Source organism: Maylandia zebra, linkage group LG15 (assembly GCF_041146795.1).
Source record: "Maylandia zebra isolate NMK-2024a linkage group LG15, Mzebra_GT3a, whole genome shotgun sequence".
Lineage (NCBI taxonomy): Eukaryota > Metazoa > Chordata > Actinopteri > Cichliformes > Cichlidae > Maylandia > Maylandia zebra.
The window spans coordinates 18,637,897-18,653,295 of NC_135181.1; the positions used below are offsets into that span (position 1 = coordinate 18,637,897).

At 39.1% G+C, this 15,399-nt stretch overlaps 1 protein-coding gene across 3 annotated transcripts in view; it reads left to right on the forward strand.

The window, feature by feature from the left end:
• Window positions 1-15,399, forward strand: part of map3k5 (mitogen-activated protein kinase kinase kinase 5) — an 86,531-nt gene that overhangs the window by 54,515 nt on the left and 16,617 nt on the right. For all 3 annotated transcript variants that reach the window (XM_004550592.4, XM_076874049.1, XM_023152057.3), the window contains 7 exons: window positions 485-537; window positions 3,685-3,780; window positions 7,205-7,286; window positions 8,634-8,767; window positions 10,930-11,057; window positions 11,353-11,489; window positions 14,071-14,176. In XM_004550592.4, the coding sequence (XP_004550649.3) occupies window positions 485-537; window positions 3,685-3,780; window positions 7,205-7,286; window positions 8,634-8,767; window positions 10,930-11,057; window positions 11,353-11,489; window positions 14,071-14,176 (736 nt within the window). The remainder of the gene's footprint in view (window positions 1-484; window positions 538-3,684; window positions 3,781-7,204; window positions 7,287-8,633; window positions 8,768-10,929; window positions 11,058-11,352; window positions 11,490-14,070; window positions 14,177-15,399) is intronic.

Here is a 15,399-nt window from a genome sequence, read left to right on the forward strand (position 1 = left end):
AGAAAGAAAAAACTCTCATTGCAACCATAGAAAAATAAAACAAAATCCTACGCTGGTGCACCTCAACAGTCTGTGCTGGTTTCATCACTCTGTTTTATGTTAGCAAACATACTGATGCTTCCACTGGTTACAGTAAATGATGAACTACAGATAATGTCACATAAGGCGACAGATGTTAACGAAACAGGAAAGCTGAGATCGTGATCATGTCTCTTCTAGATCTGGGGAGATGCTGTGTTGTGATAATGGACTGTCGCTTCCTGTAATGAAGCTTTATGCCTCTGTCTTCTCGATTGTTTTCATATGTTATTGCTCATTATTCCCAGCTTACACGTCAATGTAAATGGTTGCTCGCCAGGGAAGTCGTGCTAGTAAACGAACTAAATAAGCGCCAATGATATAATCCAGTGGACTGATTCTTATGATAATGCTCACAATAATGTTTAGTTAACGATTTATCCTGTTGATTTGACTTGTCCTGCAGAACAAGGGGATCCATGAGTGGAACTTCAGCGCCACATCTGTACGAGGTGTCAGGTCAGTGCCTGCAGTCTCTGCAAAGCCTTGTTAAAAGTGATCGCTTAGTGGACTTTAAGCTGACTGCAAGCAGAAACTACTATGAAAAGGCTAAAAGGATCATTAGAGAAAGTAACATTTGTTTCTAGTTCAAGTTTCAAGTTTTATTTGTCATATAGAGGTAACAATGTTACATCATTACAGGCTACGAAATTCTTAGGTTCAGAGCCCGCTCAATATTGCACGTAGGAAAAAAGCAAAATTACACATAAGGTGACACTAATTAAAAATAAACTATATAAATAAAGAAAATATATGTAATTTTTTTTTTAAAAGAGTAGGATAAATAAATACAGATTACTACAAATACTGCAGTGCCTGTAGTGCAGAGGTAATGGTATATACATGTACAGTGTATACAGTGATTACAAAGACTGGAGTTGGAAAAGGCTTCCAGCCCTCGTGTTGTTACCATGAATTTACCTGGCACTCAGCAGACTCTGGGGACTCACGACAATGTAATGAGCTCTAGGCAAGGAAGGACATTTCCTGAAATATCAAACTGCTCCTTTTAAACAAATGAACACTGAGTTCCTGCTTCCTGTGTGGCTAGAGAAAATTGCTTCATGCCATACCTCTATCTGTCTCCTGTCTCATTTCTGCTCTCAGCTGCTACATAAATAAAAGCAAATGTCCAAAAGTTGTAATTATGCAAAGTGAAAAGCTTTTGAAATCAAATAGAAATGCATAAACATGTATAATAACATTGAGTTGTGTACTAAACAAGATGATATTTCAGTGTTCAGAAATATATTTAAAACGCCCAAAAAGACACCTGAATAAACCAAAAATACTCCAATGTTAATTCGAATAAAAATGGTGTTTAAAGCCCAGTGCAACATAATAGAAGTCATAAAATTAAGAGTAAAACAAAATCATGCATTTCCTGTTTAACAAGTAGGTGTATCGAAACATACTCAAAAGCAAAAATAAGTAATATTGTAATAACTGCATGCAATCTGCAATTGTAAACACCAAAGCAGAGGTTTTAGGTATGCCCAGTCGCTGTGCTGTCTCTTCACCTCTTGCAGCTTCAGATGGTATCCGAGTGCGCCAGCATTACACAGACAGTTTTTATGATGTCCTTCTCTTTGCCAATTTTTTTTTCCACAGTCCTCAAAGGAATTCAGTGTCAGATCGGAGAGAAGCTGAGGGCTGTGCTCACATGTTGCTAGGGAACGACTCTTTCTCTATGCCCACTCAGCCTGCAGACAGTCAGCAGGACACAATGGCAGCCCTGCAGGCTACAATACAACCACACATGCAGGGACTCTGCTGTCTGGTTCAGCAGCTCTGGCCTTGGCATTCTTACTAAGGAATGGGCAATTGCCAATTCCACTGGATAAAAGTTTCCATTTAGTTGGTACAATTCTAGCTGTCCATCTTTTGTGCAGAAATCTAACAGCTTATATGGCTGTTTCTGATGGTGACTTTTATAGGAAACAAACTACAACTGCTGTAGTCCATGCTCATAACATTAGATATTTATTGTATATATTAGCATGAAATACTTTTAGAGTGCAGTATCTGTGTGCACAGGCTGCATTTATGAATTTAATTTTTACATGTGGTTTTACATTTTTAAGTCATTCAGTCAGTGATTCACAATCAGGGTACAAGTACCCTAGGGGGCTACTTCTGCGGTAGAGCGGGGGTGGTGGAGAAGATTAGCTCTACTGGTACAATTAACAGAGACATTATTGTTTTTCTTGATTAACTATTATCTATAATGTGAAATAGAATGGCATTTATCCAGTTCTGCTGGAATAAGCTAGAAACAACTATGTGGGCAGCTGTTGTGTTGTTGGTGACGTTATAGTGTTAGTGTTATGTAACTCTGGGGGATAAATATTTTTAAACTTTTTATGAGGGAAAATAGAGAACTTTTGACCACTGACATTTGTCACATTTACAGTTTTATATGCTCTAATGATGATTTATATTTAAATCTTTAATAATTTAATAATTTAGTATACCACGGTATACATATCATGACGTGACCCTCTATGAGCAAGGACTTAGCAACAGTGCCAAGGAAAAATTCCTTTTACACCAGAAGAAACCTTTGGCAGAACCTTTTGGCTGACTTGTTTAAGCTGTAGCTCTCAGTTATTACTGACTGAGAGTATGCATTACATTACAACTTGAACATGTTAGCTAAAAGCGAAAATGTTTGCTAAATATAATAGTGAAAGAGCTTAGAAATAGTAATTGGTTAATAAATAAAGACAAAGTTATAAGTTGGATTACTAAAGCTTTAGCTAGCTTTTATTACTGCTGACTAATAGTGTGCATTAATAATAGCTAAAATGGAAATTTCTGAAAAAACAGTAACTAGCTGAATCAATTTACTTAGCTAGCTAGCTTTGAAACCATTGACTAATATGCATTAACAGTTCAAATTGCTAGTGTATACAGTGAAAACCATAAGCTAGCCATTTTTGCTAAATTAGAGCTAGCAAAAAAAATCTGTTGGGTAAAAATCTAAGGAGCTTGGAAAGGAAAAGCGTCTGGACTTCTTTACGTTGCTTGAAGACGTTTCACCTCTCATCCGAGAAGCTTCTTCAGTTCTAGGGTCAAATGGTGGAGTGTCCCAAATTTAAGCCCTATGGGAATGCCCCCCCAAGAGGGACAAAGGACATCCTATTGATCCTCTACCTAATCACACGAGCCAATATGTCTGTGAAAGAGGTCTTTCCAAGCTCCTTAGACTACGACGACCTGGATGACTGAGAACCTTCACAGACATATTGGGTAAAAGTATTAACAGCTGAAACTGCTAAAAAAGCAAAAACAAAAGCATTAGCCAAATAGAAACCAAACAGCATTTAAATAAGGAATGTTGTCCAACAGTATAGATTAACAAATGGCTTAAAGAAACAAAAAAAAATGTTAAATGTTGTTGAAAAATGGGTAAAAATAGCAACATGATGTGGATAAATAGTTGAAAGAGTTACTTAATAGTTGGTGTCATTTGAGAATTTTGTGGAATATTCCAAAAGAAACAGTTTGTAGCTATAGCTTCATTCAATGTAAAGCTCACATCTGTTCTAATGTTATTGTGGGTTGTTTCTAACTGAGGACAAACTGTGGACCGTTTCTCCTCAGCATCTCCAAGTTTGATGAACGCAGTGCCTTTCTCTACGTCCTTCATAATGCAGAAGACTTCCAGATCTACTTCTGCACAGAGATGCATTGTAAAAGGTTGGTCTGTGTGTTCTCTCTTACAGATGCAATTCCAGATCTTTAGCAATTTACCATAATAAATCATGTCATAATGTGACTGCATTCATTTAATTTTCAGCTCAATTCAATTCAGTTTTATTTATATAGCGCCAAATCACAACAACACTTGGCTCAAGGCACTTTAATGTTAATTTAAACTTAATATAAATGGCCTATCCTATTTCTCTTTCTTTTTTCGTACGGAATTACATTATTGAAATATTCATGTTTAATGAGCCATCCATTGAAATATCAGATAGTGAACAGCCTGAAATGTCTTAACCATAAGTGTAATTTAGCATCTCTCTGTTCTCCACATTCAGTCTGCTATCATTACAAAGAAACGCTGCTGTCATGAATCAAAGTAAAGGGTCGGCACAGCTTCACACCTTTCTTCATTGTAATGACTTCATAAGTAGCGGTTGTAAAAGTGATAATGCACGTGTGGCTCAGATGAATTGATCAATTAAGACCACCACTCTCATAATTGGACCCATGCTTAATAACTTAATAACTTAACACTAATGCCCTCCTTCTTTTATTGAGCCAGTTGTAAACCCTTTAAAAAATGATGTTTTATTAATTAGCGGGACCCACATTACATTACCTTACATACAAAACGATTGTGGAGAGGAGCAGTCGGGGTTGAATCCTTATACCTATTACAATTTTCACACGTGCATTCCAAACCTAAACCTATCTAGACTTGCCCAACTGCCCCATATTACCTGTCTTTGTTCAACTTGTGAGAAAGAGCAAGTGAAATAATGTGCTCCAACTGTTGAGTTGATATGTAAAGACAGCTTATGGTTAATGGGCAATCTGCTTCACCTTTACTGACACAAAGCCTTATGATTCCCCTTAAAACACAGGTGTTATTGAACTGATTAATTCTGAAAGATTTCACAGCAAATTGTAAACTTAAGTAATTTTCTTACTTGAATTTAGGACAAACAGGATCAGGTTATGCTCATTTACACAGCTGAGCCTTCTCATATATGGAATAGAGCAGGAAATGTTCTGCATCAGAAATGTTTGCACATCTGGAATTACGTCACATGCTTACTTACTGACAGAGCATACAGAAGCATACAGTAGCAGTGAATGCACAAAAATATTAGCTGAACTTTTCACACACTGGACCAATCAGACATCAATTTTGTACTCTGTAATTAGCAGGTGAAAGAAAGAAGTTAAGCTCCATGTTGGTTGTGCCTTTCCCATCAGTAGTTTGAGTGTTTCCCATCAGTCCTGCACTCAGGTGCAAAGTTTGTGCCTTCCCGATCACCACAAACACACCTTATTTCATTTGGACACCATCTTCTTCTTCACTAGCTGCTATGCGAAGCACTGAGTGTTCAGACTTGTGACTTTCACATATGAGCCTTCCTCGCTCTTCCAGTTCCATTATCTGGAGTGTGAGAGTCAGTGAGTCATGCCTGATTCACGCCTGCTGTTGTTATGATGCTGCTCTCATTTTAACAGCATTGACAGTAGGATAGGAGTGGTGAGAAGAGGGACGAAGGAAGGGAGGGAGAAATAGATGAAAGACGGTGGGAAGAGGAAGAGACCCAGACTGAATGCGCTTGTGCATGTGTGCACGCACAAGCGCACGTGTCACTGAACACCTGCAGGCATGCGGTGTGTGACTGCATGATGAGGCAGCGTGTTAATTCACAGCTTGTGCGCTCCGAGAGTGGAAAAGGTCATTGTATGTATGCATGCATGTGGGAGGTGTGCATGCAAACACGCTGTAACCCCTTCTGGATAAAAGCACAATCAAAACAACACCACTCAATAACAATATGCACAAAATGGATTTCTGACAAATAATTCCATATGTTTGTGATTCTGAATTATGTTAGCTATTTAAGTACTATATATATAAGCTCCATAATGTATTTTTTGTTAGGGGTTCACCTAAGACAGGTATTGTTGCTAATACAGAGGCAAACTGTGCTTGATTGCACTTAATGGCCTTATTTTTATTTGCATTTATTCTGTTTTGGCCATCTTTGACAAGCAAAATACTTCTTGCAGCACAAATAAGTCTGATTTTAGCTACCAATGCCAACAGGGAGATGTTTACAGCATATTGTTGGCCTTAAAAGGCTTTTTTGGCCTTATTGTAGAAAGGTTCCCAAAGTCGGAGGGCCAAGGCACTGTTAGCCTTCGTACTTTACATTTCTATCCCACATTGTTTGGAAGTCAGTGGCACTGTATCCCTCGCAATCTGACATCACACAGACTTTGTATGAGGGAGCTGGCAGAAAGATTGGATAACATCCAATCTGACTACATTGGACATTTCTGCTCTCATATGCATCTCTGTTGTGTTCGGGGGATGGGGGGGGGTCCTAAAAAAAGGTTAATTATTAAAGTAGTCAAAGGAGCTTGCAAAGAAAAGCGTCTGGACTTCTTTAAGTTACTTGAAGACGTTTCACCTCTCATCCGAGAAGCTTCTTCAGTTCTAAGGTCAAATGGTGGAGAGTCCCAGATATAAACCTAGTGGGAGTATCCCCCCACAGAGGGACAAAAGGACCCCCTGATGATCCTCTAATCGCCTGAGCCAAGGTGTGAAACTGGGTGTGGGTCCCAATCAGCCAAAGTTTGGGTGTGGGACCCACACCCAGTTTCACACCTTGGCTCAGGCGATTAGAGGATCATCAGGGGGTCCTTTTGTCCCTCTGTGGGGGGATACTCCCACTAGGTTTATATCTGGGACTCTCCACCATTTGACCTTAGAACTGAAGAAGCTTCTCGGATGAGAGGTGAAACGTCTTCAAGCAACGTAAAGAAGTCCAGACGCTTTTCTTTGCAAGCTCCTTTGACTACGATGACCTGGATGACTGAGAACCTTCACAGACAATTATTAAAGTAAACTTTTTTTTTATTTATTAAACAAAATCTTTTTCTTGTTTAACTTTGTTTTGTTTTTTTATATGAGTGTAAAGTTGATTTTCAGTGCAGGGACTCCAATATTAAAAATCTTTTTGATGTCCTGCACGTGTTTTTCTTGTTCCTATCACTCTAGTCAAGCCCGTAACTCATATTCTATTTACCCAACATGGACTCATTCTAGTATACTGAAAAACTGAAAGTCAAGGTCTTTGTTTCCTTTTCCGACTCTCTTGAAATGCCAAAACGTACCAACTTTTTCATATATTGAATGAAAGGCATTCCTATTTGCCATTACTCTGTGCAAGTGTTCATTTAATATATGTCATGTCTGCAAAATAATGTCAAATAATTCAGTCTTTGTAAATGTATAAATCTTTAAATGTAAAAGTGTTGAAAGTTGTAGCAATGTAAAATGCCACTGTTACGAGATGCCGAAGTTGTGTTAAATATGATATACATGTTATCAGCATCGTTAAACAGACTCTGGTCTTTTCTTTGGCAGATTTTGTGATCTGGTCAACAGCATAACAGAGGAAGCCTGGAAGTGTCCAGAGGAAGGAGAATGTGACACTGATACCTTAGAGGTGATTATTTTCGTGATACCAAAACACTTCCTCTGAACATAATGTTCATAATTTTTCCTAAATTAATAATTCTGCAGCTCTACCTCCAAGCACTGTTAATTAGAATGAAAAATCCACAAGTTCATTATTCTGCATTGTTTAGTCGCATCCTGTTGTGTTTCTGCGGTGTACTTTGCCTGCTTTTAAAATGCCACAGGAAATATGTTGTCATAAAAAGAGACGAAGTGCTGACAGTAAAAACAAAAAGAAAAAAAGAAAAACCAGAAACCCATCTTTCAAAAGATAATTAGGGCTCTTCTTCTTTACTGACAGCCTACCGACTCCTTTCATGCAGCATTTATTACTCAGTTATTAAACGGTGAACGACGTGTTTTTGCTCTTGTTTGATCAAATTCCCCATCCAGCTTTTCTAATCCAGTTCGGCACAATTTGCATGATAATAACTGGATTGAAACTCAGCTTTGAACGCTCAGACAGGAACAGTAGCCCGCTGGGATAAGGCCTGGATTTTGTTCATGTGCTTTGTGTGACAGCGCAGAACAGGCACCTGCTGTTGCGTTCGCCTGCCTTCTACCAGCAGAGCCTAGGGAAAAGAATAAGCTAATTACGAAAAATGCTGCCGCACCCATCTTTGACTCAGCATGGCACAGATCAAATGACTAACAGGTTTTTCTCAGGGGGATTTTTATGCGTGTGATGCAACTCTAATCAGCCTGCACTGAGGGACGGTTAGTCTTCAGCTTACACCGTCCCTTAAGAATATAACACAAAATTGGGCTCTTGAGGAGTCATCGTAAGCATTACTCACATTTTTTAGAAAACTTTGATTTTGAGGTGTTTTTACGGGGGAAGGAATCAGTGGAACAAAGCTAAGGAAATCGCGTTAAGAAGAAAAGAGCCTTTATTAGTTATAAAAACTCAATCAGACGTATTTTAAGGGAGTGAAAAGACTTGCTGATTTCTTTCATTCATGCAACAGGTGCCAACCCGCTTCAGCAACAAGAGAATATTCATTTATGAAACAGTTATAACATAATTATAACAGTACAGTGGGAATGCAGAAAAACTGGTTTACTATGTTCAGATTTAACTCGTGCTTTACTCATTAAATCACTCTATTTTAACTATTAACTATTCTAATTTATTTCTCTTTGTCATTGTAAAAATGCATGGTGGGTGCATTTCTTCTGGTCAATGGACAGTGACATTTAGTAACCTCATGTTTTGGGTAATGGGATTTTGCTTTGATTCTTTATGGCAAATACCGTATATATTACTATTTATTTATTGATTGATTTATATATATTTTTTTAAATGACAGTTTGCATGTTTCTCTTGTCTCCACAGTACGACTATGAGTATGATGAGCACGGAGAGAGAGTGGTTCTGGGTAAAGGTACATTCGGAGTGGTGTACGCCGGTCGAGACCTCAGTAACCAGGTCCGACTGGCCATCAAAGAAATACCAGAGAGAGACAGCAGGTCAGAAAAACAGCTATTGTGGGGGTTTTTTGTTCTTTGTTTTTTAGTAATCACAGGGGAACAATGTTGCAATACGCATGGATGAATGAATCATTTCTATTGTTGTTTGCCACAGTAGCAGGAAAGTCTGCCAGTGGTGATATTCCTGTTACTCAGAGGATGAATCCTGTTTTTCATGACCTTTGCTGTAGTGCCAAGTCTAAGACTGGCTCATAATGTAGCTGGTAGACTGATGAAGAAACGGCTGTGTTCAGTGTTTCCCACATAAACTTTATTTGGGCAGGCTGGTCAAGCATATTAATGGTCAACCAAGCATATTTGGTAGTGAAAGTTTTAGCTTTCTTTAATTTTATTAATAGAATATCCCGCTCTTATTTTGAAAAATCAGCAAGTCAGCTAGCTCGGTCGTTTCTGTCTAGTATGTCCTGACTGGCTCACAGGCCAGGCAATTGTTGTAGGGACATTTCATGTCCCGTTACTGTGAGCTTACCTAAGCTGCAGAATAAGCACCACTGTTGGCAAACTCACAGGAGAGATTGTGACAAATAGTGGATTACAATAATCATCAAAGCACTTGGTTATTAAGAAATTTCAATAGGGGCACTGTATTAAGATAATATGTATCATCTGTTTATTGTACTGCACAAAGATTGAATTTCAGCCCAAATGTTAACAAGTGTCTGTGCCGTTAATGTCTCATTTCATTCAGCGCAGCTCTGGAGTGTCATTAAAAATTAGTCCTTTTCTCTGGCTGAGAGTGCCAAGCTCAGTTCAGCTGTGTCCCTGGTGGTTTCTGGCTCTCAGAGCACTGGTATCCAGTTGAGTGACTGGTTAGTGGAGAGCTGTGAATGCAAACTCCCACCCTCTGCCTTTTTATTCCCATCACTGTCTCTGCTCGAAATGCTTGTCTCCACATAGTTCCAGCTACTCATCTCATACTGCAAGACTCTTTTGCAGACTAGATGATTTCACACTTTGTTCCTCTAATCACATCAGCAAGCCAGCAGGGCGCTCAACTGCAAAGAATGTGGAGAATTTGGGTAAATAATTCACAAGTGGAATGAAATCTCAAGATAGGAAGAGAAGGAGAGAGAGAGCGAGAGGCTGGGTGTGATTCATGTAGAGAGCTGAATGTGAAAAGAAATTGCTCACGGGCATTTCTTCCTAGTACAGAGGTACCTGTTGTTCTGGTCAGATATCAGGACTTAGCGTCAGTTTGATTTTCTGGTTTAATCTTTTATTTCTCAGTTTGTCTTGTTTTTACCAGGTTTATTTTACCTGAAGGAAAAAACACATTAGCAGGACACCGCCACAAGCGAAGATAGTTACTTATTTTAACAAATCGTTGTTTTGTGCAGAACAAATTGTCTAATATATGTTAAAAAAAAATATTTTTTTACATAGATTTTAGCTCTTACATTTACTTCCATTGTTTGTGGTTTACACCAGCGGTCCCCAACCCCTGGGCCTCGGACCGGTACCGGTCCGTGAGTCGTTTGGTACCGGGCCGTGAGAGTAGAGGCTCAGGTGTGAAATGTATAGTTTTCAGGGTTTTTATCGGTTTTCAGCGTTATTTTGTTATCGTTTTTATCGTTAACTCAGTTTTCCTGGGTCTTTTCACGTGTTATGAATAAATTTTCTTTTTTCCGTACCGGTACTAGTTTTATTTTGTTGTATTTATCCGCGACACCTTAAAGGCCGGTCCGTGAAAATATTGTCGGGCATAAACCGGTCCGTGGCGCAAAAAAGGTTGGAGACCGCTGGTTTACACTATTTGGCTAACAAGTAAAACGTTCCCAGTTTGATCGGATCCCTTTGGGGTTACATCTGGAAGGGCATAAAGCATTAAAAAGTCTGCCAAATTAAACATGTGGCGCTACCTGCTGTAGCACAACTTATAACACAATCACCTGTTTGAATAAAGAGAGTATTTGTAGACTCACGAGACACCAACACATTTGGCTATTTAAGTGTGCTACTAATATACTTACCTTCAACTTTATTATGATAATAACTAGATGTGCTGCTATACAGTTCAAATCAGCTTATATGATTCCCAATTTGGCTGTTGATTGACTCCTCCACGTTTGCTGTTAGTAACTGACCCACAGATTTCTGTTCAGGATATAAAGAAACATGTACTGTTACTTGTTTTTACACAGGTACTCTCAACCACTTCATGAGGAGATCGCCCTCCACAAGCACTTAAAGCACAAGAACATTGTCCAGTACCTGGGCTCTATCAGCGAGAACGGCTTCATCAAGATCTTCATGGAGCAGGTGCCTGGAGGTGAGACGCTTCCCGATGCTGTGGAACTGTTAGAACTTAATTGTCCTGAAATAATTTTTATTGTCCAAATGGAGGGAAACCGGTATGAAACAAAATCAATTTTTTGATGTCAGAATGTGTTGTTTCCAGTCATACTTACACTAACAGTAAAAACACTGTTTGCATTTATAGATAAGATGGGTGATTTGCAGAGAAGTAGTATAAACCTGTACATAATGGCCTTAGTCCTCTGCTGCTAATCTCTGCTGAGAGTGAATATATTGATGATTGTTGTACTTTGTCCCCTGGTGTTCAGGGAGTCTGTCTGCACTGCTGAGGTCCAAGTGGGGCCCACTGAAAAACAATGAGCCCACCATCGGCTTCTACACACGGCAGATCCTGGAGGGGCTCAAATACCTGCACGACAACCAGATTGCACACAGAGACATCAAGGTAACAAAAGAAGGGTTTTTGCAGAGTTAACAATCTGTTGGCTCATCTTTGTGACATCTGCAGACTCATTTTCAGAAAGACTTTCTATAGATAATTGGGGTCGTAAGCATAGACTGCATATGAAAGATGGATTGAACGATTGGACTCTGGAGTATTAGTTTTTTGGAGCCAGCCAACAGTGACCATGTTTAGGTGAAGGGTTGATGCAGAAAGTAATCAGCTAATGTTATCAAGCTGCACTCATACAAATTATGAGTGCGACAAAGAAAAGTACAGACAACAGATTCATAAAATACCAGAATTTCATTCACCAAACTTGAAGTGTAAACTTCCTGGACTGCCTGTACCTGACAACGGGCCTTGTTCATATAACTTCAGAACTAATACACTCAAAGGGACCAGTACTACAAACAGTTGGTAGAGGTCCAGTTCATTGGACTTCTTAGTTGAGACAGCATATTGCTACAGTTTCTTTTGTGTGGGGGTTTGTGCCAATCAAAGCAGTCACTGCTTAACGTTAATATCCAGAACGGTGAGACCGAAAAATATCCACCTTCAAAGGGAAACTTGCTATAGAGACCAAAATGTCTTGTACCAGATAGTAAAGATGCTGTTTAACGCTATAAAATTGGGCCATGCTTTAACATGGTGGTCAGTGGAGATTCATTTGTTTTTGCAGCCAACCTCATATAGCCATTTGTGAAACTGCAGCTTTTTACACTCATGTTAAAGCCCAGGAGGTTTCAGACAAAATAAACTCAAAACATCTTAAATTTGCTCTCATTGTTTGCACTTTACAAAGTGCACTACATTGCCACAGCACAACTTTGCACAAAAAAAGTGTGTAGGACATGGTGCATTTTTAACCTTTACATTAGGTTTAGTAAACAGAAGACCTAGTAAGTGTGAGAGCTACAGTAAGTCGACAAACATGCACCAACTACAGCAACTCGAGTTCTGTCAGCAGGAAAAGAAGAAAGAAGTAAGTGCCGTGTGACAGACAGATGATCTCTGCGCGGTCTGCTGCAAAAACACTAGCTGAGAAATTAAAGAAACACTTTTAGTTCTGATCAGCTTCATACTCCTTACATGTTTAATTTAGCACCTCCAACTTTATGAAACATTATCACTGTCATACTTTGAAGCACATTCTCATTGCTAACAAGTCAACTGATGGTCAGAAACCTCTTCTCTCCTCTTGTGTATTTGCAAATAGTGCTTCAGTATTGTCTTTTTTGAGGCACATCAAGCCCCTTTACTTTCTGTGTCCAAAATGAGGAACAAGAGGTGACACAATCACACAGACCTCTAACCACTAAAGTTTTAGGAATTTCTGGAATCAGATGTGTTTATATAGTCAATTTTTTTTGCATTTTATTTCACGTTTATATTTGTTTCCTGTCACTGTTTATGCACATGTTCAGATGTAGGGGGGGAAATCATCCATGTCTGCACCAAGCTTCTCTGATATTTCCTTGATTACCACAGTTATACACAGCAGTCAGGGCATGAGCAGAGCAGTTTTCTGTCACTAGTCCTGACCAAACGTCTTCATAAGATGAGTTGGAACCTTTTAAAGTCAAAGTTTTAAAACGCTCACAAACTCAGGTTAACACTCAGGTTTTGCTTGCTATGAACTCATTAAAAAGGTGCCTTTGCTTCCACTTCAAGTGGTGGTGAATTTGACAATCTTTGCTATAAAAAACCTCCAAGAGATAAATGATTCCCCAGCAGTCTGACTTAATCAGATCAAACAGAAACCTTCTAAATCTGGAATTCAGAAAAGTCTTTTTAGCGCAGAATTCCCTCCTGGTGTTACTCTGGACAGATCTTTTTTCGCTTAGCAGCAGAGGATGCACAGTATCTCAAAGAGGAGGACGTAGAAGTAAAATGATATTTAATGCACAGAAGGATCTCTGAATGTTTTCAAACTGCAAACTTTATCAGAAGAATACAACACATTTGAGGAATGTAAACATAAAAATGGGGGGAAAAAAACACAGTACTTAGAACTGATAAATCTTTCATCCGCACAAAAAGTAATCGGATGTTGTTTTTTGGAAAAAGAGGAGCTTTCAGAGTGACGTGATTCAGCTCCTGCAGAATTTCAGTTTTTAGGGTGTGTTAAAACCTTGTTTGCTTGTTTGTAGTCTGAACATGTCTTCCATGTGACTGTTTGCACAGCGACTTTGATTTGCTGCAAATGCATTCAAAGAGCATCCCAGCTGCTCACACCATTTTCTTTGCTAGCCCATTGGCTACAACAGGAATCATTTTTTTTAAAGCAAGTGCCGCTCCCTTTTTTATCTCACTAAAAGCAAACCAACACTCATAACATTCCCATCGTAGGTAGTCATTAGAGTTAGAAGCCACATCCTTCTCATTTAACAACTCAGTCATATAAACTTCATTAGCACCACATAAATGTTAATCACCTTGTTTTGGCTTAGAGCTCCTCCTCCTCCCACACATGGTGTTGTAACCTACTGTTTCAAGATTTGCAAGCACCTCACGTTATCAATGCTATCACGGCTTTGGAATTTGGTGCATCTGTTCTGATGAATGTCTTTTCAATCCACAGGGTGATAATGTACTCATCAACACCTACAGTGGCGTCCTGAAAATATCAGATTTTGGCACATCCAAAAGGTTGGCTGGGATCAACCCCTGCACTGAGACTTTCACAGGTACAGTCCAACCCACTATCTAGATTCTCTTCCCCATAAGCAAGCCAGTATGAAATACTTAAGCCAAGTAGAGTTGTCTCCCCTGTTGTGGGGAGACTACTAGAAAACTTTATGAAACATCCTTTGTTAAAATTTGCTCAGTAGTGTCTGAGTATCGAGCCTACTGCTGTTCTTTGATTGTGACTATTTCAGAGCAGTAATCCCATTTAAGTCCTTGGACAGTATGTGATATTCCTAAAAATAGCAGGCTGTTCCTATTTAGAAACTCTGGCTTTGGCTTGAGTCTGCAGTTAGATCAGCCTGATATGTAGACCTGTAATGTCAGCACTGCAGTTGCCAATTGTAGCATAGTTTGACCTCTGGAATTAGAGCATCTGACTGCTGCTCGAGGCAGACGGGGACTTACCCTGGAAGGCGGAGCTCTTTCAGGAAACTGGGCTACTCCTTGTTCTTAACCCACGCCTGCTATAAATGTGTGCTCGCCTGTTTTTAGCTCAGTACACGAGCTTTAAAAATCAGCGGATAAGCAGCCTGCAGGCTATTATTAGAACAAAAGACTCCCTTCAGTGTGGACCTGAAAATGTTGCTTTGGACTGAGCTGTGATTAACTGACAACACTGAAACTCGTTGCTGTTTCTCACATAAGGCCATAAGCCTCGTTTAATCTTTTCTAACCTGATTGGCAATTTGCAGGAATTGTGTCATCACTTTTTGTTAGCTCAAATTGAAGCTATTTTTGGCATTTACATCAGTTCTTTCACAACCCTGCTGACGCTACTTTTACCTCACACAGACATTATCGGTTTATGAATATGATCAAAAAAACAAAAGCCAGATGAAAGTTATTTTTAGTAGTTTTTGTTGGAGCTCTGCAGTGCAAACCGGAAGAGTTACCAACAGCAACAGGGATTTCATCATTAGTGTTATACAAGCTCCAAATTCCCAAAAAGTTGGGACCCTTTTTAAAATGTAAATTAAAAAAGAACACATTGATTTGCAATTCTCAAAAATCCATATTTTATTCGTAATAAAACACAGAAAACATGTCAAATGTTTAAACTGAGAAACACGGGAATAAGTTGGGATATGGCTATGTTTACCAGTGTACCTCTCTTCTTATAAAAACCATCTGTAAACATCTGGGAACTGAGGAGAACAGCTGCCAGACCTTTGGGAGAGGAATTTGGCCTCATTCTTATCTGATATAGCACTCAAACTGCTTA